The sequence below is a fragment of the Pipistrellus hanaki genome, assembly GCF_964339955.1.
Source record: "Pipistrellus hanaki genome assembly, chromosome: 2".
NCBI classification, from domain to species: Eukaryota; Metazoa; Chordata; class Mammalia; order Chiroptera; family Vespertilionidae; genus Pipistrellus; species Pipistrellus hanaki.
The window spans coordinates 7,956,570-7,981,671 of NC_140504.1; the positions used below are offsets into that span (position 1 = coordinate 7,956,570).

At 40.5% G+C, this 25,102-nt stretch overlaps 1 protein-coding gene across 21 annotated transcripts in view; it reads left to right on the forward strand.

The window, feature by feature from the left end:
* PCBP3 (poly(rC) binding protein 3) overlaps nucleotides 1-25,102 on the forward strand; it is a 184,306-nt gene that overhangs the window by 103,128 nt on the left and 56,076 nt on the right. For 19 of the 21 annotated variants that reach the window (XM_084876126.1, XM_084876132.1, XM_084876121.1 and 16 more), the window contains one exon: nucleotides 16,229-16,355. The exons of the other annotated variants lie outside the window; for them this stretch is intronic. In XM_084876126.1, coding sequence (XP_084732252.1) covers nucleotides 16,346-16,355 — 10 coding nt within the window. In that variant the 5' untranslated portion in view covers nucleotides 16,229-16,345. The remainder of the gene's footprint in view (nucleotides 1-16,228; nucleotides 16,356-25,102) is intronic. 21 annotated transcript variants of the gene reach the window in all.

Consider the following 25,102-nt stretch of genomic DNA (forward strand, 5'->3'; position numbering starts at 1 on the left):
TCCTTGATTCCAGATACTTTAGTGTGTATTTCCTAAAAAACAAAGACATCCAGATTTATTTTTAAAGCATAATTATGAAAACCAGGGCATAGCACATTGATGCGATATTATTACCTAATTCCCTGGCCATCCAGTCACAGTGCCCATCACCAGACACACTCTAACTTCATTTGAGCCCATCATAAACATAACAGAAGAGGGCATTCTAGAAATTAAAAATGCTATTATCAACCATGCCTTCCAAGAAGTTCAGGAAAATGAATTTTCATGTGAGGTCAAACTCCATGAAAGGTTTTTTTTAAAAGACAAAAAAAAAAAAAGAAACAAAATAACATCCCTACTGACAATAAACACACACCATAAAAACATGAGAAAACATGAGTACAAAAAGAGAAAAACCATAACCTAATACCTTTAAACTGATTAAAGACATTAAGATAATAAAGCAAGAGATAAAAAGAAAAAAGACATAAATCAGAATTAGAAAACCTCAAGAATGAGTTCATAGAACTCAGGAAAGAATCTGGAGCAAAAGAAAAAATATTTCAAAAATCAGGATGAAGTTAAAAGACACAAGATGAAATAAGTTAAGCATGGCGGAGGAAAATATAAAACTTTTAAAAAGAAAAAAGAAAACAAAGCCATGAGAATTTCTGAGACATAGAGGACTAACTAGGGGCCAGGTGGCCTTCAAACCACAGCTTAACCGATTCTTAAGTTAAAAACGTATTTAAGACTTAATGCTTGCCCAGCAAGTGTTGCTCAGTTGTTGAGCGTTGACCTATGAACCAGGAAGTCATGGTTCATTCCCAGTCAGGACACATGCTCAGGTTTTGGACTTGATCCCCAATGTGGGGTGTGCAGGAGGAAACTGATCACTAATTCTCTCTCATCATTGATCTCTCTCTCTCTCTCTCTCTCTCTCTCTCTCTCTCTCTCTCTCTCTCTCTCCCTCCTTCCACTCTGAAATAAATTATTAGTAAGCAAGATTTTTTAAAGAAAACTAAATACTTTGTTGTATTCCATCTGCTAACACAGTATTTATAGTTCACATATCTGGAAGGTGGAGTTACCTATAGATCATTTTAAGATGACTTGCACAATTTTTGTGTCCAAATACTGCTGATCTCATAAACTGATTGGGGGAGCTTTGGGTCTTCTCTGTACTTTGAAACAACTTACACATCTTAAAAGTTTCATTTCCTTTAGGACTGAGTCTGATGAGTGCAGATCTCTGAACACAGTTTTAGTCACTCCCACAGTGATAGATTATTCAGCAATAATTTTTTTGTGGCTATAGTTCTTGATTAACAGTTATTTAACATTTAGTGCATGTCATAGCGAGTGATGGAACTCTCAGTCTCCCGGTCAAACTCCTGAGGAGACAATTTGCATATTAGCCTTTTATTATATAGGATAGTATTACTTATGTCTCCTTTCCCCCCCATTCCCCTCTCCCTGGCCACCCTTAACCCCCAGCACATGCCCTCACATCTATTGGTTATGCATATATGCATGCACACAAGTCCTTTGGTTGATCTCTTACCTACCCCCACCCTCACCTTCCCTCTGAAGTTTGACGGTCTGATGCTTCTCTGTCTCTGTATCTATTTTTGTTAATCAGTTTGTGTTGTTCATTATATTCCATGAATGAGTGAGATATTTTGATATTTATCTTTGACTGGCTTATTTTGTTTAGCATAATGCTCTCCAGGTCCATCCATGCTGTTGTGAATGGTTAGAGTTCTTTCTTTTTAACAGCAGTGTAGTATTCCTTTGTGTAGATGTACTACAATTTTTTAATCTACTCATCTGCTCATGGGCATTTAGGCTGTTTCCAAATCTTAGCTATTGTAAATTGTGCTGCTATAAACATAGGGGTGCATATGTCCTTTCTGATTGTTGTTTCTGATTTCTTGGGTGCAGTGAGGTATTACTGGGTCAAATGGGAGTTCCATTTTTAATTTTTTGAAGAAATTATAAATAACACAGGATTATTATAATTAATTCCTAGAAGTGGGATTACTGGGTCAAATGGGAGTTCCATTTTTAATTTTTTGAGGAAACACCATACTGTTTTCCACTGTGGCTGCACCAGTCTGCATTCCCACCAGCAGTGCATGAAGGTTCCTTTTTCTCCACATCCTCACCAGCACTCGTTGTTTGTCAATTTGTTGATAATAGTCATTTTAACAGGTATAAAATGGTATCTCATTGTCATTTTGATTTGCATCTCTTGGATGATTAGTGACTTTGAGCACGTTTTTATATGTTTCTTGGCCTTTTGTATGTCCACCTTTGAAAAATATCTATTTAAGTCCTTTGCTCATTTTGTTATTGGATTGTTTATCTTCTTTTTGTTAAGATGTATGAGTTCCCTATAAATTTTGGAGCTTAGGCCCTAATTGGATATAATATTGGCAAATATATTCTCCCATGCAGTGGGTTTTCTTGTTGTTTTGTTGGTTTCTTTTGCTGTGCAGAAATTTTTATTTCGATGTAGTCCCATTTATTTATTTTCTCCTTAGTTTCCATAGCCCTAAGAGCTGTATTAGTAAAGATATTGCTATGGCATATGTCTTATATTTTGCTGCCTGTGGATTCTTCTAAGACTTTTTATAGTTATCCATCTTACATTTAAGTCCTTTATCCATTTTGAGTCTATTTTTGTGTAGTTTGGTGGTCTAGTTTCATTTTTTTTTGGGGGGGGGGCATGTTTTCCCAACATCATTTATTGAAGAGACTGTCTTGACTCCATTGTATGCCCTTGTCTTCCTGTCAAATATTAATTGAACATAATGGCTTGGGTCGATTTCTGGATTTTCTGTTCTGTTCCATTGGTCTATATGTCTATTCTTATGCCAATATCAGGCAGTTTGAGAACAATGGTTGTCCCTAACTGCTCCCCTGCCAGCCCAGTCACCCCCAACTGCCCTCTCCTGCTGGCCTGATGGCCCACAACTTCCCTCCCCAGGGTAGTTCATTTAATTAAAATGTTTCTGATTTTCTGACATTTTCTCCTAAGAACCATTTTGGCAATATCCTTCATGGTTTGATATGCAGTATTCTCTCATTTTCAATACTTTTAAAAAAGTTTATGCTTTATGTAAAAGCACTCCAAAATCTCCATGTATTTAATGGAGTCTTGGTTATATTTGGATATGATTTTGTGGTTAATTTCCACTTACATTGTACTTAATGACTTCTGCTATTGAAAAATAAAATTTCCTTAAAATCAAATACATTGTTAATATATATATATTTAAAACCCTTAAAAAACAACAACCAAAAACCCTGGTGAATGGTCCTGGTGTGCTTGACAAAAAGTGAAGGAGGGAGGGAGGGACAGGGAAGGAAGAAATGCGAAAGGAATTCTGTTTGGAACAGAGTTTGTTAAGAATGCTATTCAAATCATAACTGTATGTTTTTTTGTCTTCTTGATTTTCTTAAAGTTTCTCATTATGGTACTGGATTTGTGCACTTCTTTTTCTACAAGTTCTTCATAAATTTTATAGCTATGTAATTATGTATATAAAAGATCATGAATATCATGTCTTCTTAGAGATTTATTATTTTCAAAATGAAGTATCTTTGTCTCATTTAGTACTTTCTTTTTCTATAAAATAATGTTTGTCCTGCTTTCCAGTGATTAGCATTTTCTTAGTGCACTTCCCATGAACACATTTTGTTTCTGTGTCATTTTAAAGACAATCTGAGTTTTATCTCTTAAAAGAGAAAACACACATTTGTACTAATTCCTATATGATGTCTTGCCTTACATATTTTCTGATTTCTGTTTTCCCCCCCTTCTACACTCACTACCTTTTGGTGACTTAATCAGGTTTTTTTGTTCTAGAGTGTTTTCTCTACAGGATTGAAATTGTACCATCTGTGCCTCTGACTGGCAACTCCTAATAAGTCATTACTGTGTTTAAATGCACAGTTACATAACATATACTGTAAGAGTAGTATCTACACATCCTTAGAGAATGACCAGAATTTTAGGGAAACTTTACTTTTCTCCTTCTCATCCCTATATAAATACATATACGTCAGATTTTTCAATTATTATTCTAATTTGTACCACAATGTGCATAAATAATTATTTAGAGCTAGCTACATGTCATACTGGATTCTTTCCCCATCATTATTGGTGTGATCAAACATCACCCTTTTTAATCGATGGTTGTCCTTTTGTCATTTTGTTAAGAGTCTTAAGAGTAAGGCTAGTGAACTCTGAGTCCTTGACTATCTGGAAAAAACTTTTCTTTGCCTTTCAATTTGAATCACATCTGGCTGTGTCTGAAATTTCAGGTTTGGAGTCATTTTTCTCAAAATAGTTTGAAGATGCTGATCCAATTAATTCTGGAATAATAATTTATCATTGAGAAATTTGATCTAATTGCTAGCTAGACTTTTGTTCCTCCTGATGACTACTTAGGGGTTTTCTTGTATTTAGTAGTATCTTGAAACTGTGTCTTAATATGTCTGGGTGGTTGTGGTGTCTCAATACTTAATCCTCTGATACATTCTGCACTCAATACTTAGTCCTCTGATACATTCTGCACTCTGAGAAGCACCTTCCAGTAGTTTTTCATTATTCTCCATCTGCTGTCTATGTTCTATCCTTTTTAGACTCCTATGCAACAGAAAATGGAGCTTCTCAAACTTGCTATGGCCTCACCCTTTTCTCTTACACTCTCCACTTCTCAGTCCTTGGTCTTCATTCTAGGAGAGTTCTAGGTCCTCTAGGTCTGCATTCTGTAGTAGCTCTAGGTACTCGAGATCTGCATACTGGAATAACCCTTGGTTCATTAGTCCAATCACTAGTTCCTTCTTCATTTTTGTCTGTGTTGTGATTCAAGTCATCCTGATTATTCTATTTTAACCAACTTTTCTTTCTAAAATCTTTGGTGGTTTCTTTTGAAGAAACGTTTTCTTTATGAGTATTCTTCTATTTGTGTCACTAACTCTTCCCTTAAGTATCTTCTTTTGTTGCATTTGGTGATTCTTTCTCCTGTGGCTGGTTCTTCTGAAACCTGTGACATCTCTTGGCTATGTCCACAGCTTTGCTTTTGAGAGGTTTGATTTGCCTGTTAAGGATATGAGTTCCATTCACTGTAGTTTGCCTCTGGTATTAGGGGAGAAGAAGTTGGGATTTTTGGACTGCATCTGCTAAGATTTTGTTTTCTAGAGTAACTCCTCTCTGGAGTTGGTTGCTGTTGAGACACAATGCCTGCTACCCTGGCTCAAAGCACACACCAGCAGTGGGAGACAGGATACATGGCAGAGGGTGAGAGGGGCCTCCAGTCAATCCTCTCAAAGTCCTTGTGTCCAGTAACCCTGAACTGAGTGTCCAAATTCTCATCCTAGCACACTGGATGTTTCTACATGTCTTCTGGGATTTTTTTTTTTAATTCCATAAACACTATATGTTTCTACCTTAATAATTAACAATTAATCAAAACATGTGACCTCCAATCATCACTGTTTCCACAAATGTCATGAATTGCTTTTATTGCTGCTGCCTTAGAGTATCTGCCTTTTGGGGGATTCTGGTACAGGTGACAGCAGATGAATGCTCTTGGGTAACCATCCTGTTTAATCTATAGAAGACTGGTTTGTGTAGTGACTTTTACTGTCTTTTTAAAAAAGAAAACCCTCCTTAGGTTTTCTTTTATTTGGCAGTTGATAAACTAACCGAAGTCTAAATGCACCCTTCCTATTATTTTGATTGATTAATCTCAGTAACCACAGCCTGGAGTCCCATGCATGACTTCGACCTGCTTTCCAGCCTGGTCCTAGGAAGGGTATCCCCACAGAGGTGCAAGGTGTGGGGTGGGAAAACTTGAGGATGATCTGCTTGAGATGCTAGTGAAGAGAGGAGAGAAGAAGCAGGACTCAGTCACCTGAGTGATGGCTATTGGCTGGAGAATGGGACTGCCCCCGTGCTGGTGCCGAGTGAAAGGTGGGACTTGGAGCAGATGAGGCCACGACCAAATCATTAGTCACTTTGTATTTATTTAATACTTACTCTACAATTTCCCTGTTGTCTGTAATTACCTTATGTCACCTCATAATACTTGCCATGTAGTTAAATGGTTGGCAGTTACTATGGAAACCAAGTACTGTTCTCAATTTCTAGTTTGCTGATAATTTTTGTCATGAGTGAGTATTGAATTTTGTCAAATGCTTCCCATGCATCAATGATATAATAATGTAATTTTTCTTCTTTAGTTGGTTAATATGACTGTTAATATTAAACCAGCCTTGCATCCCTGGGAATGTTCATGAGGAACATTAGTCTGCAGTTTTCTTTTTATGTTCTGTCTTTGGATTTGTTGTTAGGGTAATAGCGGCATATTGAAAGAATTGGATGGAATTCCCTTGTCTTCTGTTGTTTGGAAAAGATTGTATAGATTTGGTGCTAATGTCTTTAAACCCCTCATAGAATTCTTCAGTAAAGTCAACTTGGCCTGAGGATCTCCTTCTCAGGAGATTTTACTAGTAAAACCAAGTTAATGTTCTCTAATAGTTTAGAGTTATCCAACTAATCTCTTTCATATTGGGTGAGTTATGGTAGTTTGTAATTTTCAAGAAATTGGTGTATTTCATCTGAGTTGTCAAATTTATGTGTGTAAAGTTGTTTGTAGTAGTCCCTTAGTGTCCTTTTCATGTCTGTGTACTCTGCAGTGATAGCCCTTGTGGTATTTTTAATATTAGTAGTTTGTGTCTGCTATTCTCTTTGTCAGTCTGGCTATAGGTTTGTCAATTTTATTGAACCTTTCAAAGAACCAGCTTTTTGTTTTATTTATTTTCTCTACTGTTTTTCTGTTTGCAATTTCATTGATTTTTACTTTTATAGTTACTGTTTCATTCTTTGTTTGATTTGTGGTTAGTTAGTTCCTTTTCTAGTATCTTAAAGTGGGATTTTAGCTTACAGATTTGAGGCCATTTCTAATTTAGACACTTAATCCTAAAATTTTCTTCACAGTACAAGTTTAGCTGAGTTCCATAAATTTTGATATGTTGTATTTTCATTTTCATTCAGTCCAGCATACTTCTTCTTCTTCTTTTTTTAAATATATTTTATTGATTTTTTTACAGAGAGGAAGAGAGAGGATAGAGAGCTAGAAACATCGATGAGAGAGAAACATCGACCAGCTACCTCCCGCACACCCCCCACTGGGGATGTGCCTGCAACCAATGCACATGCCCTTGACCGGAATCGAACCCGGGACTCCCCAGTCCACAGACTGACAGTCTATCCACTGAGCCAAATTGGTTTTAGCCCAGCATATTTCTTAAATTTTACTTAGCTTCCCTCTGTGGCCCATGGATTATTTAGATGTGTGTTGTTAAATTTCCAAATGTTTAGAGACATACCTGTTATCTTTCTGTTATTGATTTCTAATTTGATTTTATTGTAATTAAAAAACACACTCTGTGGGGTTTTAATTTATTTAAATTTGTTGAGATTACTTTTATGGCCCAGGATGTAATCTGCTTTGGAGAATGCTTCATGGGTGCTTAGGAAGAATATGTTCTGCTGTTGTCAAAAAGAGTGTTTAGCACCTCATTTTGGTGGGTGGTGTTAAGTTATACATTGTTGGTGATTTTCTGTCTAGTTGTTCTACCAGTCAGGATATTGAAGTCTCCAAGTGTAAAATGTGGATTTGTCTATTATTCTTTAGTTTTATCAGTTTTTACTTACTGAATTTCATGGCTTTGTTGCTTAGTACATACAAATTTAGGATTGCTTGCTTTTTAAAAAAGAGACTTTCATGAATTGTGTAATGTCTTGATTGTAAATGAATTGAAGTGAAGATGGAGACAAATAAGAGGTCTTGCAAGTATGTGATTGCATTTGAGAAATTGTGAGTAGGTGACTGTCATGGCCAGGGAGGAAGTTAAGGCTTGCACCAGCGAAGTTATTATGCTGATATAATGGTGTAACACAGAATGGCTCACACCTGGCAGGTGACCTCATAGACTGTCTCCTGGTGGTTCAAGTGGCAGGAGCTTAACCTCCAAGGGCTCTGTGAGCCTGACAAGCCTAAGATGAGAGCCCATGCTTGGAGGGGAAAATGCCCAAGGGGAGTTTGTTGGGTATCTGGTGGTCCAGTAGGGTCTGTGGAAGTGTAGCATGCAGCCTTGCTTTTGTACCTCTCTAGACCTGGGTCCTATAACATCTTCTTCCCTTGTGGTCCATTCCTGGCATTCCAGTCCACTGAAATGGTAAGCATTCGACCTGTAAAATAGATAAACAAGGCCCCTGCCATGTGTCTTCTTGTGTGTTCACCAAGATCTGGTGACTAAGTGTCAGTGGGTATTCCCAACCCTCTGGATGGCCCCAGGTAGTGGCTGGGCCCATTGTGTTTTGTTGGCATCTCTGGAGAAACCATTTTCACAAGAGCCTTGTAATAAGAGCAGTTTATGTGAATGTTATTAATGGGAGTAAAGAAAGACTGACAATAAGCATTTTCCATAGTAATTAAAGCATGTTTTCTTTCCAGGTTGAATTTATGTAGAGTGTTTTATTTTAACATGATATGGTGAGCATGGATGCTCTGCTGGACTCTGTGTTCAGAGCATGTGCTCATCCATTACCTCATTTGGCTCTCACTGCAGACGTTGATGGGTGAAAGTACACCCACTTTCCAGATAAGACGCTGGGACTCTGACTCTGTCTGAGGCGTCAAGTCCTCGCTTCCTCCTATTCCAGTGCATCACAGAACATTCTGGGAAGTGCAGGGACATCTGCAGGTGTGGTGTCCATTCGGACTTCTCTCAGAGCCGTAATGCTAACTGATGCATGTATTGAACATTTGCAGAAATCTGCTTTTAGAAAAAATATTGTGTGGCTCAGAATTTGAAAACACGGTGCCACCTTGAAGAAATGTTTTTTTGCACACACTTTCAAGTGTGCCTGGAAGTCATGGAGAACATTTCCATATAGTGCTGTGCCTTCTGGGGCAGTCAGCGTGGGGAGTGCTTAGGGGACTAATGGCTGTGAGGGGGAATGAGGGTGACTGTGGCCATGTGGCAATAAGGCTGACACCCAAGGGGTGGCAGCGACTGGGAGCAGGTGTGCCATAGGTGTGGTTGCTTCACTGGGAAGCGTGGTGTGTAATATGCAGACCAAGAATAGTGTGAGGACCATGCATGGTGTGAGGATGGGAAGCTCCTAGAAGGCGGGGAAAGCAGCCTAGATTCAAGCAGTTCTCAGCAGCTATGTTGGAGCCCAGCAGTGGACAGTTGTCCTTGAACTTGGCAGCTGGGAAATGGGACCAGTGTATATGGACAATAAAAAATGAAAAGTCCTGAATAAAGAAGGTAGATAGGATGGTAAAGGCTGCAGTCTGCAGGCCCCTGGGTGACCAAACCTCCTTGGGGGACACATTCTGTGTGTCTTCAAGTGCTCCTTTGAAGGACTGCCATTAAATCACAGAGCTTTGCTTCCACCTAGTGGCCAGATTCTTGCATCCTCACAGTTCTGGCTTTGTTGTGATGGGGAGACCCAGGCTTCTAGCAATACTCAGATTGAAAGTACTGTCTCTTTTGACCAATGTCCTTTGAGTCTCTTTGGAGAAGATTCTGCTCAGGATGGGGCAACACAGCTGAGGGAAAACAGTGTGGGGGCAGCCAGCCAATAGTAGGGGTGTCGAACTCAATCATAGAAGGGGCCAAAATCTAAAATCCAGCCTAAGTCGAGGGCCGAATGATTTACTGAACAGTCATAAACTGACAATGTCATAAACTGACAGCGGAGTGCAGTGATGACAGCGCGGTGCGGGCCACATTGCAAGGCCTGGCGGGCTGGATTTGGCCCGCGGGCCTTGTGTTTGACACATGTGGAAGTGAGTGTATGTCTCTGCCATGTGTCACCACACTGCCATGTGTCTGGAGTGGGCTATAAGGGGGAACAAAAAATCCCCCACTTATCCTTTTCCATCTACTTATTTTCTGACAAAGCATCCTCATGTCCAGAGCTGGCAGGTCATTTCTTACAGGTGAACTTGGTGTGTCTGATACTATTCGAAGCAGAATCCGCCCTCAGAAAACATGTGGACTTCATGTATTATGAGTCCTTGCTGTGTTACCTCCTCTTCTCCTTTCCGTCCACATTGACCTGGGGCCTGGTACTAGACTCTGCTTGGGGCCAAACACTCCGTTTCATCTAGGCGCAACAACTCCAGTCCCTTCTCCATACCTCACTCTGAGCTCTAGCCTGAGTGCCCAGCTCCTGCTCGTGCCCAGGAAAAGGACCAGCATCTCACCATGTCCAGGATTGACCTCCCACTTCCTCGCCTTCCACCTGTAGTTCTCCTCTATCATCCATAGCTGTGTCATGTCCTCAGTGTTTCCACCTAGAAGCATTCTCTCGTAGTCTTGCCTCTGTGAAGCAGCCCCAGCACAACCGGCAACTCTCTTGGCTTCGGTTTCTCCGTAGATTTGAAGCAGATATGGGAACTTGCTGTTTTCTATTAGGTCAGTCTAAGGAAATTTACAAAAGTAGAAAACAATGCCACACTTCTCACTAACTTTTGGAAAACATTGCCCACAAAATGCTACTTTTGTTAACTTGTATTAGGCTTATTATCATTATTTTAAAATTATTATATAAAATATATAAAGTTCTTCAGTGTTCATCTAATAAGGCAAATAGTGATGTATAGAATCCACACAAACAAAATCACATCTGTATCCTCAGTAATTTTTTAAGAAAGTAAAGGGGTCTTGAGATAAAAAGTATTGAGACTGGTTGCCCTCCTGGCTGTGGGGAAGCTATACCATCCACTCTCCAGGCCTTCCATCAAGTTCCAGTGAGACTCAGCAGGAAGAATAAGGAGAAATGGATCTCCTTCATCTTGTCCAGAAGCAGGAGCCCTTGTCTTTCTTTAAATTCCTGATATCATCTGTACCTTCTGGATTGTTTTTCCTGATCAATGTCATCAGCAGGTTGTATATTTTTAGATCCTTATTGAAGAAATACATTTTATATTTGTTCATTTTTCTCAATTGCCTCTTGTTTCCTTTCTGATCTATTCTTTATTAATGCCTTCTTTTTACTTTCTGTGGATAATTTCTGTTATTTTTATAATTTCTTAAAATGTTTTTTTTTACTTACTAATATTTGCCTTTCTTTATTAATAACATATGCTTTTAAAGCTATAACTTTTCCTGTGAGCTCTATCTTAGCTGTTTGCCTGAGATTCGGGCATGTAGTAATTTTATTATTGTTGTGGTCTCATTATTTTCTGATTTCATTATGATGTCTCATTTCTTATTGAGAAGCATGGAAAAGATGTTCTGTCTAGGGGGATTACAAAGTTATCTTTTGCTAATGATCTCTAATTTAATTGCCAAGTGGGTAGAAAGCCTTGTCTGTTGATTTGTTGAATCATGCAGTGACTCAGAACATGGCCCTTTTTTTCGTTGTTGTTCTCTGACAGTTGGGGGAGATGGTGTAACCTCTAAATGGCAGGTGTGGCATTGTACCCCACACACTATCATGTTTGTGTGTTTTCATGTATTCTGCTTCTTCATTACTTTGTCACTAGATTGTGTGAACTGCAACAGAGTGGCATGTTGGCATCTCCCGCTGGATAAGCCTTTTGCCAGATTGGCTTGGATGTCACTAATCAGACTAATTTCCCAGCCATGGGCCCTCACAGCCACTGAATACTTCCTCGTTGCACATACAGTGATATCTCTTTACTGGATGATGGCTTAATTTCCTAAATTCTCTCCTGGCTTCTTCTCCTGCCTCTCTTTACTTTCAGCCTGTTTTCCACACCAACACCAGGTTGCTCATGATAAAATATCATGATTTATCATGCCTCCTTTTTCTCAAAAACCTCTCAGATCCTGGTTTTCTGCAAATTCTGCCTGCTTTCATTCTTAAAATGGCCTAAAATACCTCACCCGACATGGCCCCTCTCCACACCATTCTCAGCTGCCCTCCCCTTATTCACCCTCTCCTGGCAAGATGAAGGCACAGGGGAAGGCCAGTGGGAGCATGTAGGATAGCACTGGGCCTTGTGATTATCTGATGTTTCAAACTCCTGGTGGACCCACACCCTGTATTGGAGCACAAATAGCCATGTGATCTATGCATGTTCTGTGTTGTGTGCACACATGTGAGTGTGTGTCTGCCAGCCTGTGTGGAGTCTGCAGCTTAATGGACTGCTTTTGTCTGGACTGTGTCCAGGAGAGGATGTGATGCCCTTGGGGACTAGTCCTTTGAAGCTGATTTGTTGTGGCGGCTTGTTCAGCAAGACATTAAAAACCATGGCTTCTGCTGTTCCTAAGTGGGTCGTGCAATGAGGGAAGGCCATAGAGGTGAGGAAAGGAGTTGTGTCCCTCATTCAATCTGTCTCCCTTCCTAATACCAATTGTGTGTGTGTGTGTGTGTGTGTGTGTGTGTGTGTGTGTGTGTTAACAGTTAATGGCTAGCAGGAGGTCACAGAGCAGATCTAGCCTCCCAGTTCTTTTCTAAAATATGTTTTTATTGATTTGAGAGAGAGAGGAAGGGAGAGGGAGAGAGAGAAACATTGATCAATCCACTACTGCCTGCAAGCTCCATATATCTAACTCCACTGGGTGCTGGGTGGCACTGGCTCCCTGACATGTGGTGGTGATGTTGGAAAAAGTGTGTCATTGCATGAATGTATCTGTCACATCACTGTCCAGATTTCTGATCTTGGGGTGTTCCTTACCGATTTAGTGACATGGGGCTATTTATATTTAGTAAAGTAGTTTCCTTTAGGTTAGGGGTGGAGAACCTTTTCTCTGCCAGGGGCCATTTGAATATTTATAACATAATTCTCAGGCCATATAAAATTATCAACTTAAAAAAATAGCCTGCTATATTTAGTCAAGCATTTAATTAACTCACTCCTAAAGCCTTGGCAGGGCCAGACCAACTGATTTCACGGGCCATACCACCCATAGGACAGATGTTCCTCACCCCTGCTTTAGATGTTTCTAAAATGATGTTAATTGTCCTTTGGTTAAAGTACATTCATTTCTGGTTTGATAGCATTGGTATCAGAGATTGCTGTGTATACTATTTCTGTTGTATGTAACTTATTGAAGGAATAATCCTTGTCTGCTAGCATTTTGAAATCCTCTTGAGAGAAGGGGGCAAGAGATCTCATTGTTGGTCTGTTTTCTTTCATATAGCATCCTGGTTTTTAATCTCGGCATTTTCCTATCTTAAGAATTGCTAGTTGTCATACTCTGAGTGAGCCACCCTCTTCAGAGGAAAACCTCCAGTTGTCCATGGGAAAAGAAGAGTACTCACCTAGGAATTAGGATTTCTGGGGGCCTGAAACTTCCTTCCAGAAAGTGTAAATTATGATTTCTCTTTTTATTCCCTGACCTCCACATCTTACCTTGAGTGTGCCACGTACCAGCCTTTTAGAATCCATGATGTAAACCAGGGTTTCCTAGTGGCTTCTTCCTTACAGGTTTAGGTTCATCGCTCTTTGCTTGGTCATATTAGCCACCACTTACTCATCTACTGTCCAGATTCCAGGGTTGTGTTGACAGAACTTGCTGGTTGTTTTCAATTCTCCTAACTTCTTAAGTGCTTGTAAGTTTGTGCCTTTTTATTTGTGTCATCTTAGTGCTGTTTCTATAAGGTGGAGATAAATACATGCTAATTTTTCCACTTTTAGTGAGAGGTTTCTTACATTGCTTAAAAAAAACAAAACACCTTTTAAGTATTTATTACCTTTAGTTTTTTTAGTTGAGTATTTTCCACATACCATAAAATTCATACTTTTAAAGTGTACATTTTAGTAGTTTCTAAATATTTACAAAGTTGGACACCTATTGCCACTATCTAATTACAGAACATGTTCATCACCCAGAAAGAAACTTCATGCTCATTATTAGCTACTCCCATTTCCCTCTTTCCTCAGCCTTGGGAACCACTAGTCCACTTTTTGTCTCTGGATCACTTGCTCCGCATATTTCATGTAAATGGATGAGACAATTTTTCTCTGGCTTCTTTCCCTCAGCATAATGTTTTCAAGGTTCATCCATATTGATATATCAGTCCTTCATTTCTTTTTTGTTGCTAAATAATATTTTATTGTATGGATATGCCACATTTTATTTATTCATTAATTAATTGGTTGGACATTGGGTTTTTCCACTTTTTGGCTATTATGAATAATGCTGCTGTGAATATTCATGTACACATTTTTGTGTGCACATATCTTCTCGTGTGCACATATCTTCTACACTTAGGAGTAGAATTGTCTGTCGTATGGTAACTGGGTTTATTTTTTGTGATACTGCCAAACTGTTTTCCAAAGTGACTATACCATATTATATTTGCACCTGCAATGTATGAGAATTCCAGGTACCCCATATCCTTGCTGATACTTGTTATTTTCTCTTTTTTTAAAATTCCTCTTACATTTTGAGTTAATGTTTGTATATGGTATAAGGTAAAGGTCCAAGTTCATTCTTTTGCATTTGGATGCCCAGTTTTCCCACCACTATATGTTACAAAGACTGATCTTTCCCCCATTGAATTGTCTTAGCCCCATGTTAAAAATTCTTCCATTGTTTTCTGGTGAATTCTCACTTATTGACCTTAGGCCTAACTAAACAAGCAAGGCTTCTTTGATCCTCAGTCAGTAACTTTTTGAACATTTGATTGCACTGTGTATGACTGTCTTCCCAAGTGAAATGCTGTGTGCCATATGAAAGGGAGGTTTTACTCAGTGTTATAGCCCAGTGCACAAAATTAGAAATGCTGTGTGCCATATGAAAGGGAGGTTTTACTCAGTGTTATAGCCCAGTGCACAAAATTAGTGCATGGGTGTGGTCCCAAGGCATGGATGACAATCTGGCGTGGAAGGGCAGGTACCAGCTGACTTCTGGGCCCTGGGCAACACCTGGGCCTCTGGACCTTTGTGTGATCCCCTCCACCTAAGTCATTGGGCCCCACCTGGCTCCTTTAGCACCTGGGAGCTGGGTGGCAGCTCCACTCTCTGCTACTGCTGCTGATTGCCATTTGCAGGGCAATCCGTGGGGTGATTGGGCCCCCGCTCTCACCTGCCTTGGCCTGGCACTTACCTGCTCACCTACTCCACTATCCAACGACGGTCCCCATAGGGCCGGCAGCACCTCTGCTGCCACCTGCTGCCAGCGCCACATCGCTGATGCACGCCATGTTCTGCTCCATCCCCTGGTGGTCAATGCATGTCATAATGAGCAGTCGAATTCCTGGTCAAGGGAACAATTTGTATATTAGGCTTTTATTATATAGAATGGAATTTCTTTATATGTGTGTTTTCTCACTTATTCCATTTTGAACCTCAACATATTATATGGATGAGAAATTTTAGCTTGAGACATACACAGACATTGCTGTTATTTATTGCTTAAAGTGGTTACGTGATTGACTCTGCAAAGCAGTTTATAATTATTTTTGGTGCTATTATCTCACAATTCCAAATATTGGGATTCTTATAAACAAGCCTTTTGCGATGTCTAGAACAATAACTTGTAGTGATCATAAATATACACATATAGAATAGATTGAAAAATACAGTAAAGAGTATAATGTTATGAAAATAGATACTTGTGACTGAGGATTAAATTTCCAGTTCCAGCTACAAACAAACATGATTCAAAATGTAAAAGTCAAGAAACTTAGATAGGCCAAGGCAAAAATGATACAATCTGGAAAAACATCAGATGGAGGAGAAAGTGGCTCTATTTGGACAAAATTGAATGCTGAAATGGGAGGCTTTTAATTAAACTATTATACTAGCCATGAAAATGGAATATCAGCTATGTATTTAAATTTATATATAATTTCATAAATGTTATTTTAAAAATACATATAAATATATTAAGTATTACAAGTAGAAAGTTAATTGTTTTATTTACATTCTCAAAAGTCTTCACAGTTTTACAAAAAAAATTTCTTTGGGACTTCTCATTTATAAAATGGAAGCCTCCTCATGTTTCGAGCTGCCTTATTTGGGTTTTAATAGGGCAGTGTTCCAGGGTAAGTCCTCACTGGTACTGCGTTTCCATACCCTGTGCCTGCCTTGTACCTGAATGCTTACTAGTAAGACAGAATGGCTTTTTTTTTAATGCAAAAAAAAAATAAATGAAATAAAAAGCCATTCTGTTGACACTAGTGGATAGGGTCATAAATTTGTGAGCTCTTATGCCCTGTGTTTTTGTGTTTTAGGTAGGTGGGACAAAAACCAGGCCTTCCATAAATCACCAGTTCCAGTTATGGTACTCTAAGTTACCACAAGTCTGAATATTTGTGTCTATGGATCTGCTCTGACTCTTAGAGCCGCTTATGGGGGAAGGTGAGTTGCTGTAAAGTATCTTTTGTTTGCTCATTTGTTTGTTTACCAAGAATGTATGTAACAAAGCCGATTCGTCTTTAAAAAGGAAATTTGTTCCATGTGGTCCAATCTGCATTTTAGTTTCTTTAGTTCGTGACAGGGTGTCAACTTGGAAATAGTGCCAGGGAGAGAGACAGACCATGAAAGGGAATGTTTAACAAAGAAAGACAGTCTAGCTCTGAATGATATTGCTCTGTGGTTAGAGCATAGGCCTGAACATTGAAGGATTGTAAACTCAATCCCCGGTCAAGGACACATTCCTGGATTGCAGTTTCAATCCCTGGCCTGTTCAGGGCACGTGTGGGAGGCAACCAGTTGATGTGTGTCTTTCATATATCTCTCTCTCTCTTTCTCTCCCTCCTTCTTTCTCCTCCTTCCTCTCTCCCTACCACTCTCTCTAAAAATCAATGGACAAAATATCCTCAGGTGAGGATTAACAAAACAACAACAACAGCAAAAAAGAAGACAGATAAAAGAAAGGCAGTGGATGCAATGATTATGTGGGAATCTCTTGCCAGGTCACATGTTGCATTGACTTGGCATTTAAAGAAATTGGTCTGGTTTGCAGGAGCAGGTCAATGCTGAGGCCGAAATATTTTTCCATGGCTCTTTCCTTTGAATTTTTGACAAGCATGGGAATCCTTTGGACTAATTTCCCTTTAGTGTTCCCTGTTTTTACTCTGCAGATCTTCATCCTACTATTTTGTAAAGCACATATGTCAAACACAAGGCCCGCGGGCCAAATCCAGCCCGCCAGGCCTTGCAATGTGGCCTGCACCGCGCTGTCATCACTGCACTCCGCTGTCAGTTTATGACATTGTCAGTTTATGACTGTTCAGTAAACCATTCGGCCCTCGACTTAGGCTGGGTTTTAGATTTTGGCCCCTTCTCTGATTGAGTTCGACACCCCTATTGTAAAGAATGCTGGGTGGGGAATCTGAAGAGGTGGGTGAGTGAGCAGGAGAGTATGTGTGCGTGTAAACGTATGTGTGTGTGTATACGGAGGGAAGAACATGTGTGTATGGGTATAAGAATGTGTATGCATGTGTGTAGGAGCATGTGAGCATGTGTGCCAGTGTGTACACTTCTATGGAGCACATGTATAGAAGCATGAATGCATGATTGCAGAAGTTTATGTGCGTGTGTGTTCGGGTATAAGATTATGTTCACATGTGTGCAGAAGCGTGTGTTCTGTGTACTGCTTGCTCCAACTTCCTGAGGTCCACATTCTCTCTGATGAACCTCAGGGTTCTGAGCCTGCAGGACTGACTTTCTCTGGCCTTCATTTCTACCTGTAAATCAAGCCCTCAGAGGTTTTTTTCTGCAGCTCACATGCCTCAGTACTCTCCAGCTCAGTTCTAGATTATTCCCCATGAGTTTTACATTATGAGGCTCTGCCAAAGCCTTAAGATGCTTTATTCACATATAGCCATAATAGTGGTGGCCATGGGGAGTCTGCTTCAAGCTGTTTCTTGTATTAATTCAGATTCCCAACACAAACATTCCATAAGTTCTGAGTTACGTATTTCTCAGGTGCTTGTCTGAGAAACATGTGCATCTTAAGAAGTCACAAGACTTAATATGGACTCTGTAAAGTACTTTTAAAGTCTCTGAAGGTTTGCCATTCCTCTTAGCACCAGCTTTCTTGCCCACCCTGCCCAGATGCTGTCTGTCTGGTTTTGGTATGTTTTTTTGAATTGCAGCTCAGCATTTTTAATCCTGTGGTGCTTGACCCAATTCTGTAAGCCTGTGTCCTATGTTGTTTTGATCTTTGCTTTGTTCCTTTGTCCATGGAGGAAGGTTAAAACCATTTCAGCTTCCAGGTGTCTGTGTCAGCTGCATGTCAGTGACTGGTCACAGCAGACTACAAGTCCCTTCTGAGTTTGAAGAGGAGCCATAGGAAATGGCTCCTTTCACATGACTGGCATGCCCCAGACTGTGGTCAGGAATGAGGATGGTTATGTAAACCAGAGCTGGGCTGACCAGAGTTCTGAGGACACATGTGGAGAATAGGCTGGGAGCACCCTCAGGTTAGGATGCCACCATCCCCCGTTTTTTCTCAATCTCTGGGCCACACATCCTCATCTCCTTTGTGGTCCCTGCACCCTCAGCTTTCTCTTCAGCTGGTGACCTTGGTCCTTCCTGTCTCTTTTGCACACTGCTTCCTTTCCTCTCATCTTTTCAAGGGTTTGGCTCCTGCCTTACTCCCCCTCTCTGCTTCCACCATGTATGAACACATGGGCATGCCCTTTGATGACATGCCCACTTGCAGTAACCACCCATCTTTGTCCCTTTGACAACTGGCCTTGCTGTCACCACTTGTTCGTCTTGAACCAGACCTGCCTTGTCAAGATTCACAGATCTGCCCCTGCCAGACCCAAAAGTTGGTGTCCAGTCCTCCCTCAAAGTCTCTCAGTAACACTGGATGCTATCAGACACCCAGTGGGCAAAAGTGTGGGCCCTTGATGTCCTGGGCATTGCGACCCTAAGCAAGACATGAGTGACTGTGCTGCTGTTTCTGGAAGAATAAGAGCAGATCCTACATGGAGAGCTAATGGGAGGAGTGAGTCATGGTGCCAGACAAACTACAAGGCTGTCTTAATGTTCACTATTAGCATTTTCCTCCTCTGCTTGAATGCTTACTGTTGATGTCCCCAGGACTTGGCTCAGTTGGGCACCGAGGACAGAGCCTGCCCCAGGGTGAGAGGTGGGGCACAGAGAATTCAGCTGGCTGAGCCACTTTGTCACTGTGTATGAGAGCTTCAAACACATGTATCCTTTAACCCAGAAATTATAACTATAAACATGTATACCAAGGAAATAAGAGAAGGACATGAAGAGGTACACCCAAAGATTATTATTAAAACATTGTTTAATGTAACAATTCAAAAACCTGGATACAAAAACATTGGTTATTTTCTTATGCACAAAAATGCATAAGATCTTATGCATAAAATAGAATGCCTTGGGAATTTGATCACTGTTATTTAGATTTAAACATATTGACATAGGAAAATATTTTGTATATAATAGTAAATGAGAAAAAGAGGACAAGCATGGGTGGTTTGGTCCTATTTTTGTTAAAAATATAGTAACACACACCTACTGGAAAAAAAGTCTGAATAGATAGACTTCATAAATATGTCACTATCCCTGGTGGTCTTTTGGGTATTTATAGGCTATTTTTTCAAAAATGCATTTTTCTATTGTTTTCTATAATGAGCATCCAATACTTGTGTTATTAATTTATTTATTTACTTTTATAATTTTAACAAATTTATTGGAGTGACATTGGTTAATTTATATAGGTTTCAGGTGTACAGTTCTATAATATATTATATGTATATTGTATTGAATACTTGTGTTAAGGTTTTTTCCTCTAAGGAACAGAAAGGCTGACCTTGGTCAGTGATACCTGCATACGCCATCCGCTTCTCTCTGTGTGCCTTTGCTGGTGTGAGAAAACCACCACATAGTTTGTAGGTGTGCACAGTGGCCAGCTCAGTGCCCCTTGGCCAAATGCACACCTGTCCTCACAGCCAGAAAGTACACTCTGCATCCATGTTTTTACCACTGTCTGATACGTGTTTTGTCATTTATTTGTGTCTGATTTTGTGTGAGGTGATAAGATAGGTAATAACTCAGTAAAAGATGGAGCTAGAGGGCAACCTTCTCCTGCTTGGTGCAGAAGTACCTGTCCTGATGGGTGGACTAGTGTGAATTCTCTATTTTCTCTCTTGAAGTCCTGGTCCACCTTTCCATCCTACACTGCCCAGATCAGAGCCTTCACTTCTGGGTGGCTCTGAAGGACACACAGGGTTCATCAATAGCTGAGCTTCTGTGTGCGGCTTGCTTTTAGGACTGGACCTGGAAGCTCTAGATCACAATGAACAAAAAATGGTAAAGGCGAAAATTCACTGTTGGTCTGTTTCAAGTCCCTCCTCCTGGTGACCCTGCAGTCCCAGGGCCATGCCCGTTATTCGTAGGTAGGACTCGCTTCATGTGAGGCCCGTTCATGGCAGACAGCTGACAGCGGCAATGACAGCTCAAATCTTAGAGCTGCATTTTGATTAATATTGGTCCATGAGGTCCCCCCACCCACCCCTTTCTTTTCAAGGGCTTAGCTCCTGCAGGCATTTGTGCAGTGGCTGCTGTTTGGGGGAAGGAGTCATTGAAATGACAGCATCCGTGCCAGGCGCACCCTCCAACAGAAGGAGGGGAGTTGGGCAAAAAGTAGGTCACATGTGCCTGGTCACATGTCACGAGGTTTCCAACCTGAGGCCAATGGGATTTGTAGCCTTCTTTGATTTAGAACAAAACACCACTCTAATTTTCTCTTTCTCTAAACGGGGAGAGTGACCATCTGTCTGATAGCCACATCCACCCAGCCCTGCCTGACCTCATAGCCGCTGTGTTCGGAGGTAAGGGGTTGCTAGGCTCACTGGCCAAGGCTCACTCCACACAGAGCCCATGGTGCCCAGGACGAGAAGTGGGGAGGGTACAGGTCATCAGGAAGTGTCGGGAGGTCCTGCCGCAGCAACACAGTCCTTTGCTTAGGGATGGGAAAATAGACAGGGTGTCATACTTATAGATAATTCTAGACGTTCAGATGATAGTATTCAAATGGGGTCCTTTATTTCAATAATCTGGTTCTTTTTTAAGGATCAGGGTTAACTATTAGCACTCTAATGATAAAGTGTTATTATGTAGAAAAATGAATAGGTAATTTTACAGATGTTGGTTGCCAACGATACTGGGGTAGGTGTGTAAATATGATTCTCATGCTCAGAAACATCGGCCATCGCTGTGGGTTGGGGCTCTGCGCTCTCAGTGTAGTGAGCGCCTTTGTTTGGGAATGTCAGTCTCTCAATGAAATAGGTGAGCTGTTGGCTTCCAGTAGTGTGAACATACAGTGAGATCTACATATCAGAATAAGGATAACACTTCTATATTACTTTTGGATGGACAACATGCACTTTTGGAGTTCGAACATACTTGAGAAATAACATACTTGTTTTGTCTCTGGGAAGGTCAGTGAATGTGATTGCTTTGTGATAAAGCAGATGTGGAACATATAATAGTTTAAAAGTGTTTGTAAAACTAACCTGAATTTTTTAGCTTATAAAGAACAAAAAAAAAAAATTGGGGGAGGGGGGTGTTCCTGTCCTATAAATGATCTAAGGTATTTTATTAGTTCAGGGTCCTTAAACATATTTTGGCAAATAATGAATAGAATTAAAAAATATCTGCAATATCTGTATAGTGAACTGATTACTGGTGGCAAACTGAAACAAGTTATATCTCATCTTTGAATTTGCTGGGGAAAAATACTTCCAGAAATAGTTTCCCAGAATTAAAATCATAATGGTTCTCAATTTATTTTTTATTAGGAAAAATGTTTTTTACCTTTCATAGGTAAAATATTTAATATTTTATTTGTAGTTTAACTAACTTTCTAAGGAAACATGGGTCTATGGCCAAGTTCAGAAAAGTAAATGTAAGCACGTCAGATTATGTATTCCTCTACATTTTAGATGTAAAAAAAAGAGCAGTTGTACCCTTGGTAAGAAAAAAGGCTTTTCTCTTCTTGAAAGTAATGCCTTTGCGCAAATACTATTCATTTAGGGAGATGCCCACTTCCTTCCAACTGCAGCCTTTGAAGCAATCTCATGTAATGTTTCTAAAGGGCTCTCTCTTGGCCATTTTCCAATCTTGGAGAAAGGGAAGTCATTCTATTTTATTAAGATGGGACAGAAAATTTTATGATTATAAAATTTTTATGCCTGGGGAAGGTTCCCGTATTTTGATGCAGTTTTTATCAGTCTCCTTTTCCAGATGCATCTAACATGTGTCCCCATTATCTAAGATAATGTGACCACTCAGTCATCTCATGTGGAAGAAGACTGAAACACTCTGGTGTGACAAACATGTATGCTTTTATGTTAATAACATTACAAAATTATGCCCCCAAATTATTGCTTTCAGGGTAAAATAAGAACTGCTGTCTGGGGCCTGGTGAGTGTTATGGGATGTTGATTTTCCTTTTTATGGAAGAATGGGCAATTGTTTTTCCAAAAGACTCATTTGGGAACTGAAAGGGCATTGATGGAGTTGGGCCTGGCTTTCCTTCTGCAGGTTCCCTCTGACCTTCAGCGCTTTGATTGTCGGTGGTCTCATGTAAGATCCCTAGCTCTGCATGAGAGGCAGAAACTCACCCACATAAAGCAGATTGTCATCATGTGAAGAAGCCTCAGGAAGGTTTGGTGTCTTGAACACCTCAGAACTGGAACTTATGAAGACATGTTTTTATTTTGGCCAAGATAGGAGCCTCAAAGGTCAGGGACTAAGGACCAGCAGGCTAGCATGGTCATGGGGGCTGTCTTTTGGCACAGCTGGTGTGCCCGGCGGAACACTGGGCTTCCTTCTTTCTGAATGTCAGCTGCATTATTTTATATATAGGGCAGGGCAGTGATTCTCTGAGGGACCTGGACAACCACCCTCACCTGAGAACTTCTGGAGAGGCGGATTCTCAGCTACTTCCTTCCCCAGACAGCCTGAGTCAGAAACTCTGGGGTATGGTCCACTTACCAAATCTTCTAGGTGTTGCTGATGTCCATATAAGTGGGAGAGCCAATAGGTCAACCACACAGGAGTGAAAGTGTAGGCTATGGTCACGTGGCACTCCTGGTGTAGTGGGCATGTGACCTATGTCTGCTGTGAAGCAGAGCAACCTTGAGTAATGTTCCTTTTGGTCAGATATGAGCCAGGGGAAGTGTGACATGATCTCTTGGGTTTTCCATTGCGTGTGACCTGGTGTACAGGTCAGTCCTATGGTGCTGAGATCTGGCGGGGCCTGGTCAATTAAGTCTGTGCCACAAAGCAAATCCTCATTGCTAAGCAGTGTCTATCTGCCCCATTGCTAAGCAGGAATCTCACAGAAAACCAGAAGAGATGAGCTGTGGAGAGACTGTGGCTCTGCTTACTGGGGCTCAGGCAGGCAGGAGCCCATACCTCATGGCACCCTCACCTGGGAAGGAAGTGGCCACAGGCTGTCTGCTGGGTAGAAAGGGAGCCACTGTCATATCTGGACATCATTAGGGGCATGGCTGGGAGCAAGGGCTGCACTCTTAGAGCGACAGAGCATCCAACTTAGAAGCCAGATGCTCACACGCTCTGCTAAGCTCTGGGCTCTGTCTCCTGAGCTTGCAACCCCCATACTAAGGTGTGTGGGAGGCGGGGGGAGGGGGGTTCTACCTTGTTAAAAACAGTCCAACAGAATCTAAAAGAGAAAAGAAAAACCTGTGTAAAACAGCCTACCAGGTGAAACATGGAGCCATCAGACAGGAGTCCTGGATGCGTGGGAAACTGTTCCTAGGGAGATGGCTTTGTTTTGGTCTGTTCTGTTTTGCTTTCATAAATTTGGTGTGTATTTAAGAGATTTTTAAAAATATATTTTTATTGATTTCAAAGAGGAAAGGAGAGGGGGAGAGAGATAGAAACATCAATGATGAGAGAGAATCATTGATTAGCTGCCTCCTGCATGCCCCCTCCTGAGGGTCAAGCTCACAACCCAGGCATATGCCCTGACTGGGAATTAAAACTGTGACCTCCTGATTCATAGGTCGATGCTCAGCCTCTGAGTTACCGTGGCCGGGCTATTGTGTATTTAAATCAGTAGGAATGGGCAGATTATTCAGTGAGTGGTATGGGGTCAGTTAGATATCTATTAAAAATAAACACCCAATTTAGAACCTTCCCTCTCACCAAACACTAATGTATGTGAGACAAAGTGATGAGCTCAAAGATTCACAGAAAACATGTGTTTTGTGGGGGTTTTTTAAGGAACTATTTAAAAAATTGATTTTGGGATGAAATATATACAAGTGTTAAGAACTAGAGATTGAGACGTCTCAGAGTATGCATTTGTATAATATTTTGATTTTTTAAAAACATGTAAAAGTATTACTGATTTAAAATTTTAAGTATATTTTTATTTTATTTTTTGTTAATCCTCACTCAAGGATATTTTTTCCATTGATTTTTTTTACATGCATAAGCATTAATATTTCAAGAAAAATGACTTTAAATATAATGTTACATGCAATAAACATTAATATTTCAAGATTTTAAATGTAATAATATTACTAAAACTGTGCTAACATAGTATAATCTCACACAGGTTGTGGAAATATTAAAAATCTGCAAATAATAGGGTTATTTTTATTATATTCCAAAATATTTTTCCTCTGGCTCTATTTTTGTTCATCAGTTTATGTTGTACATTATATTCCACAAATGAGTGAGATCATGTGATATTTATCTTTCTCCAACTGGCTTATTTCGTGTGTCAAGTTTTTAAAACAGTTTTTTTTTTAGGGAAGGGCACCTGCAAAGCACACATCCTGAATACAGCATCCTGGGATGTCATGCTCTGGATGGCACCTTTTGAGCCTAGAGCAAGGAGACCTGGCAGCCAGACAATAGCAACTCAGGGCACAGGCCTTCCACATACCTTAGGAATCTGCCTCATCACACATATGTATCCACGATGCTTATAAGGGAGAAAGAGGACCCGCTGTGCTCCCAGCAGGACGTGTGGGCGCTATGTCCTGTAGAGACTTGTGAGGGTGCCCCATCATGCAGCCCCAGCAGGGCCACAAGATCTAACCCCACGCATATCTTGCTCCTCAGCCACTGTCAATTGACAG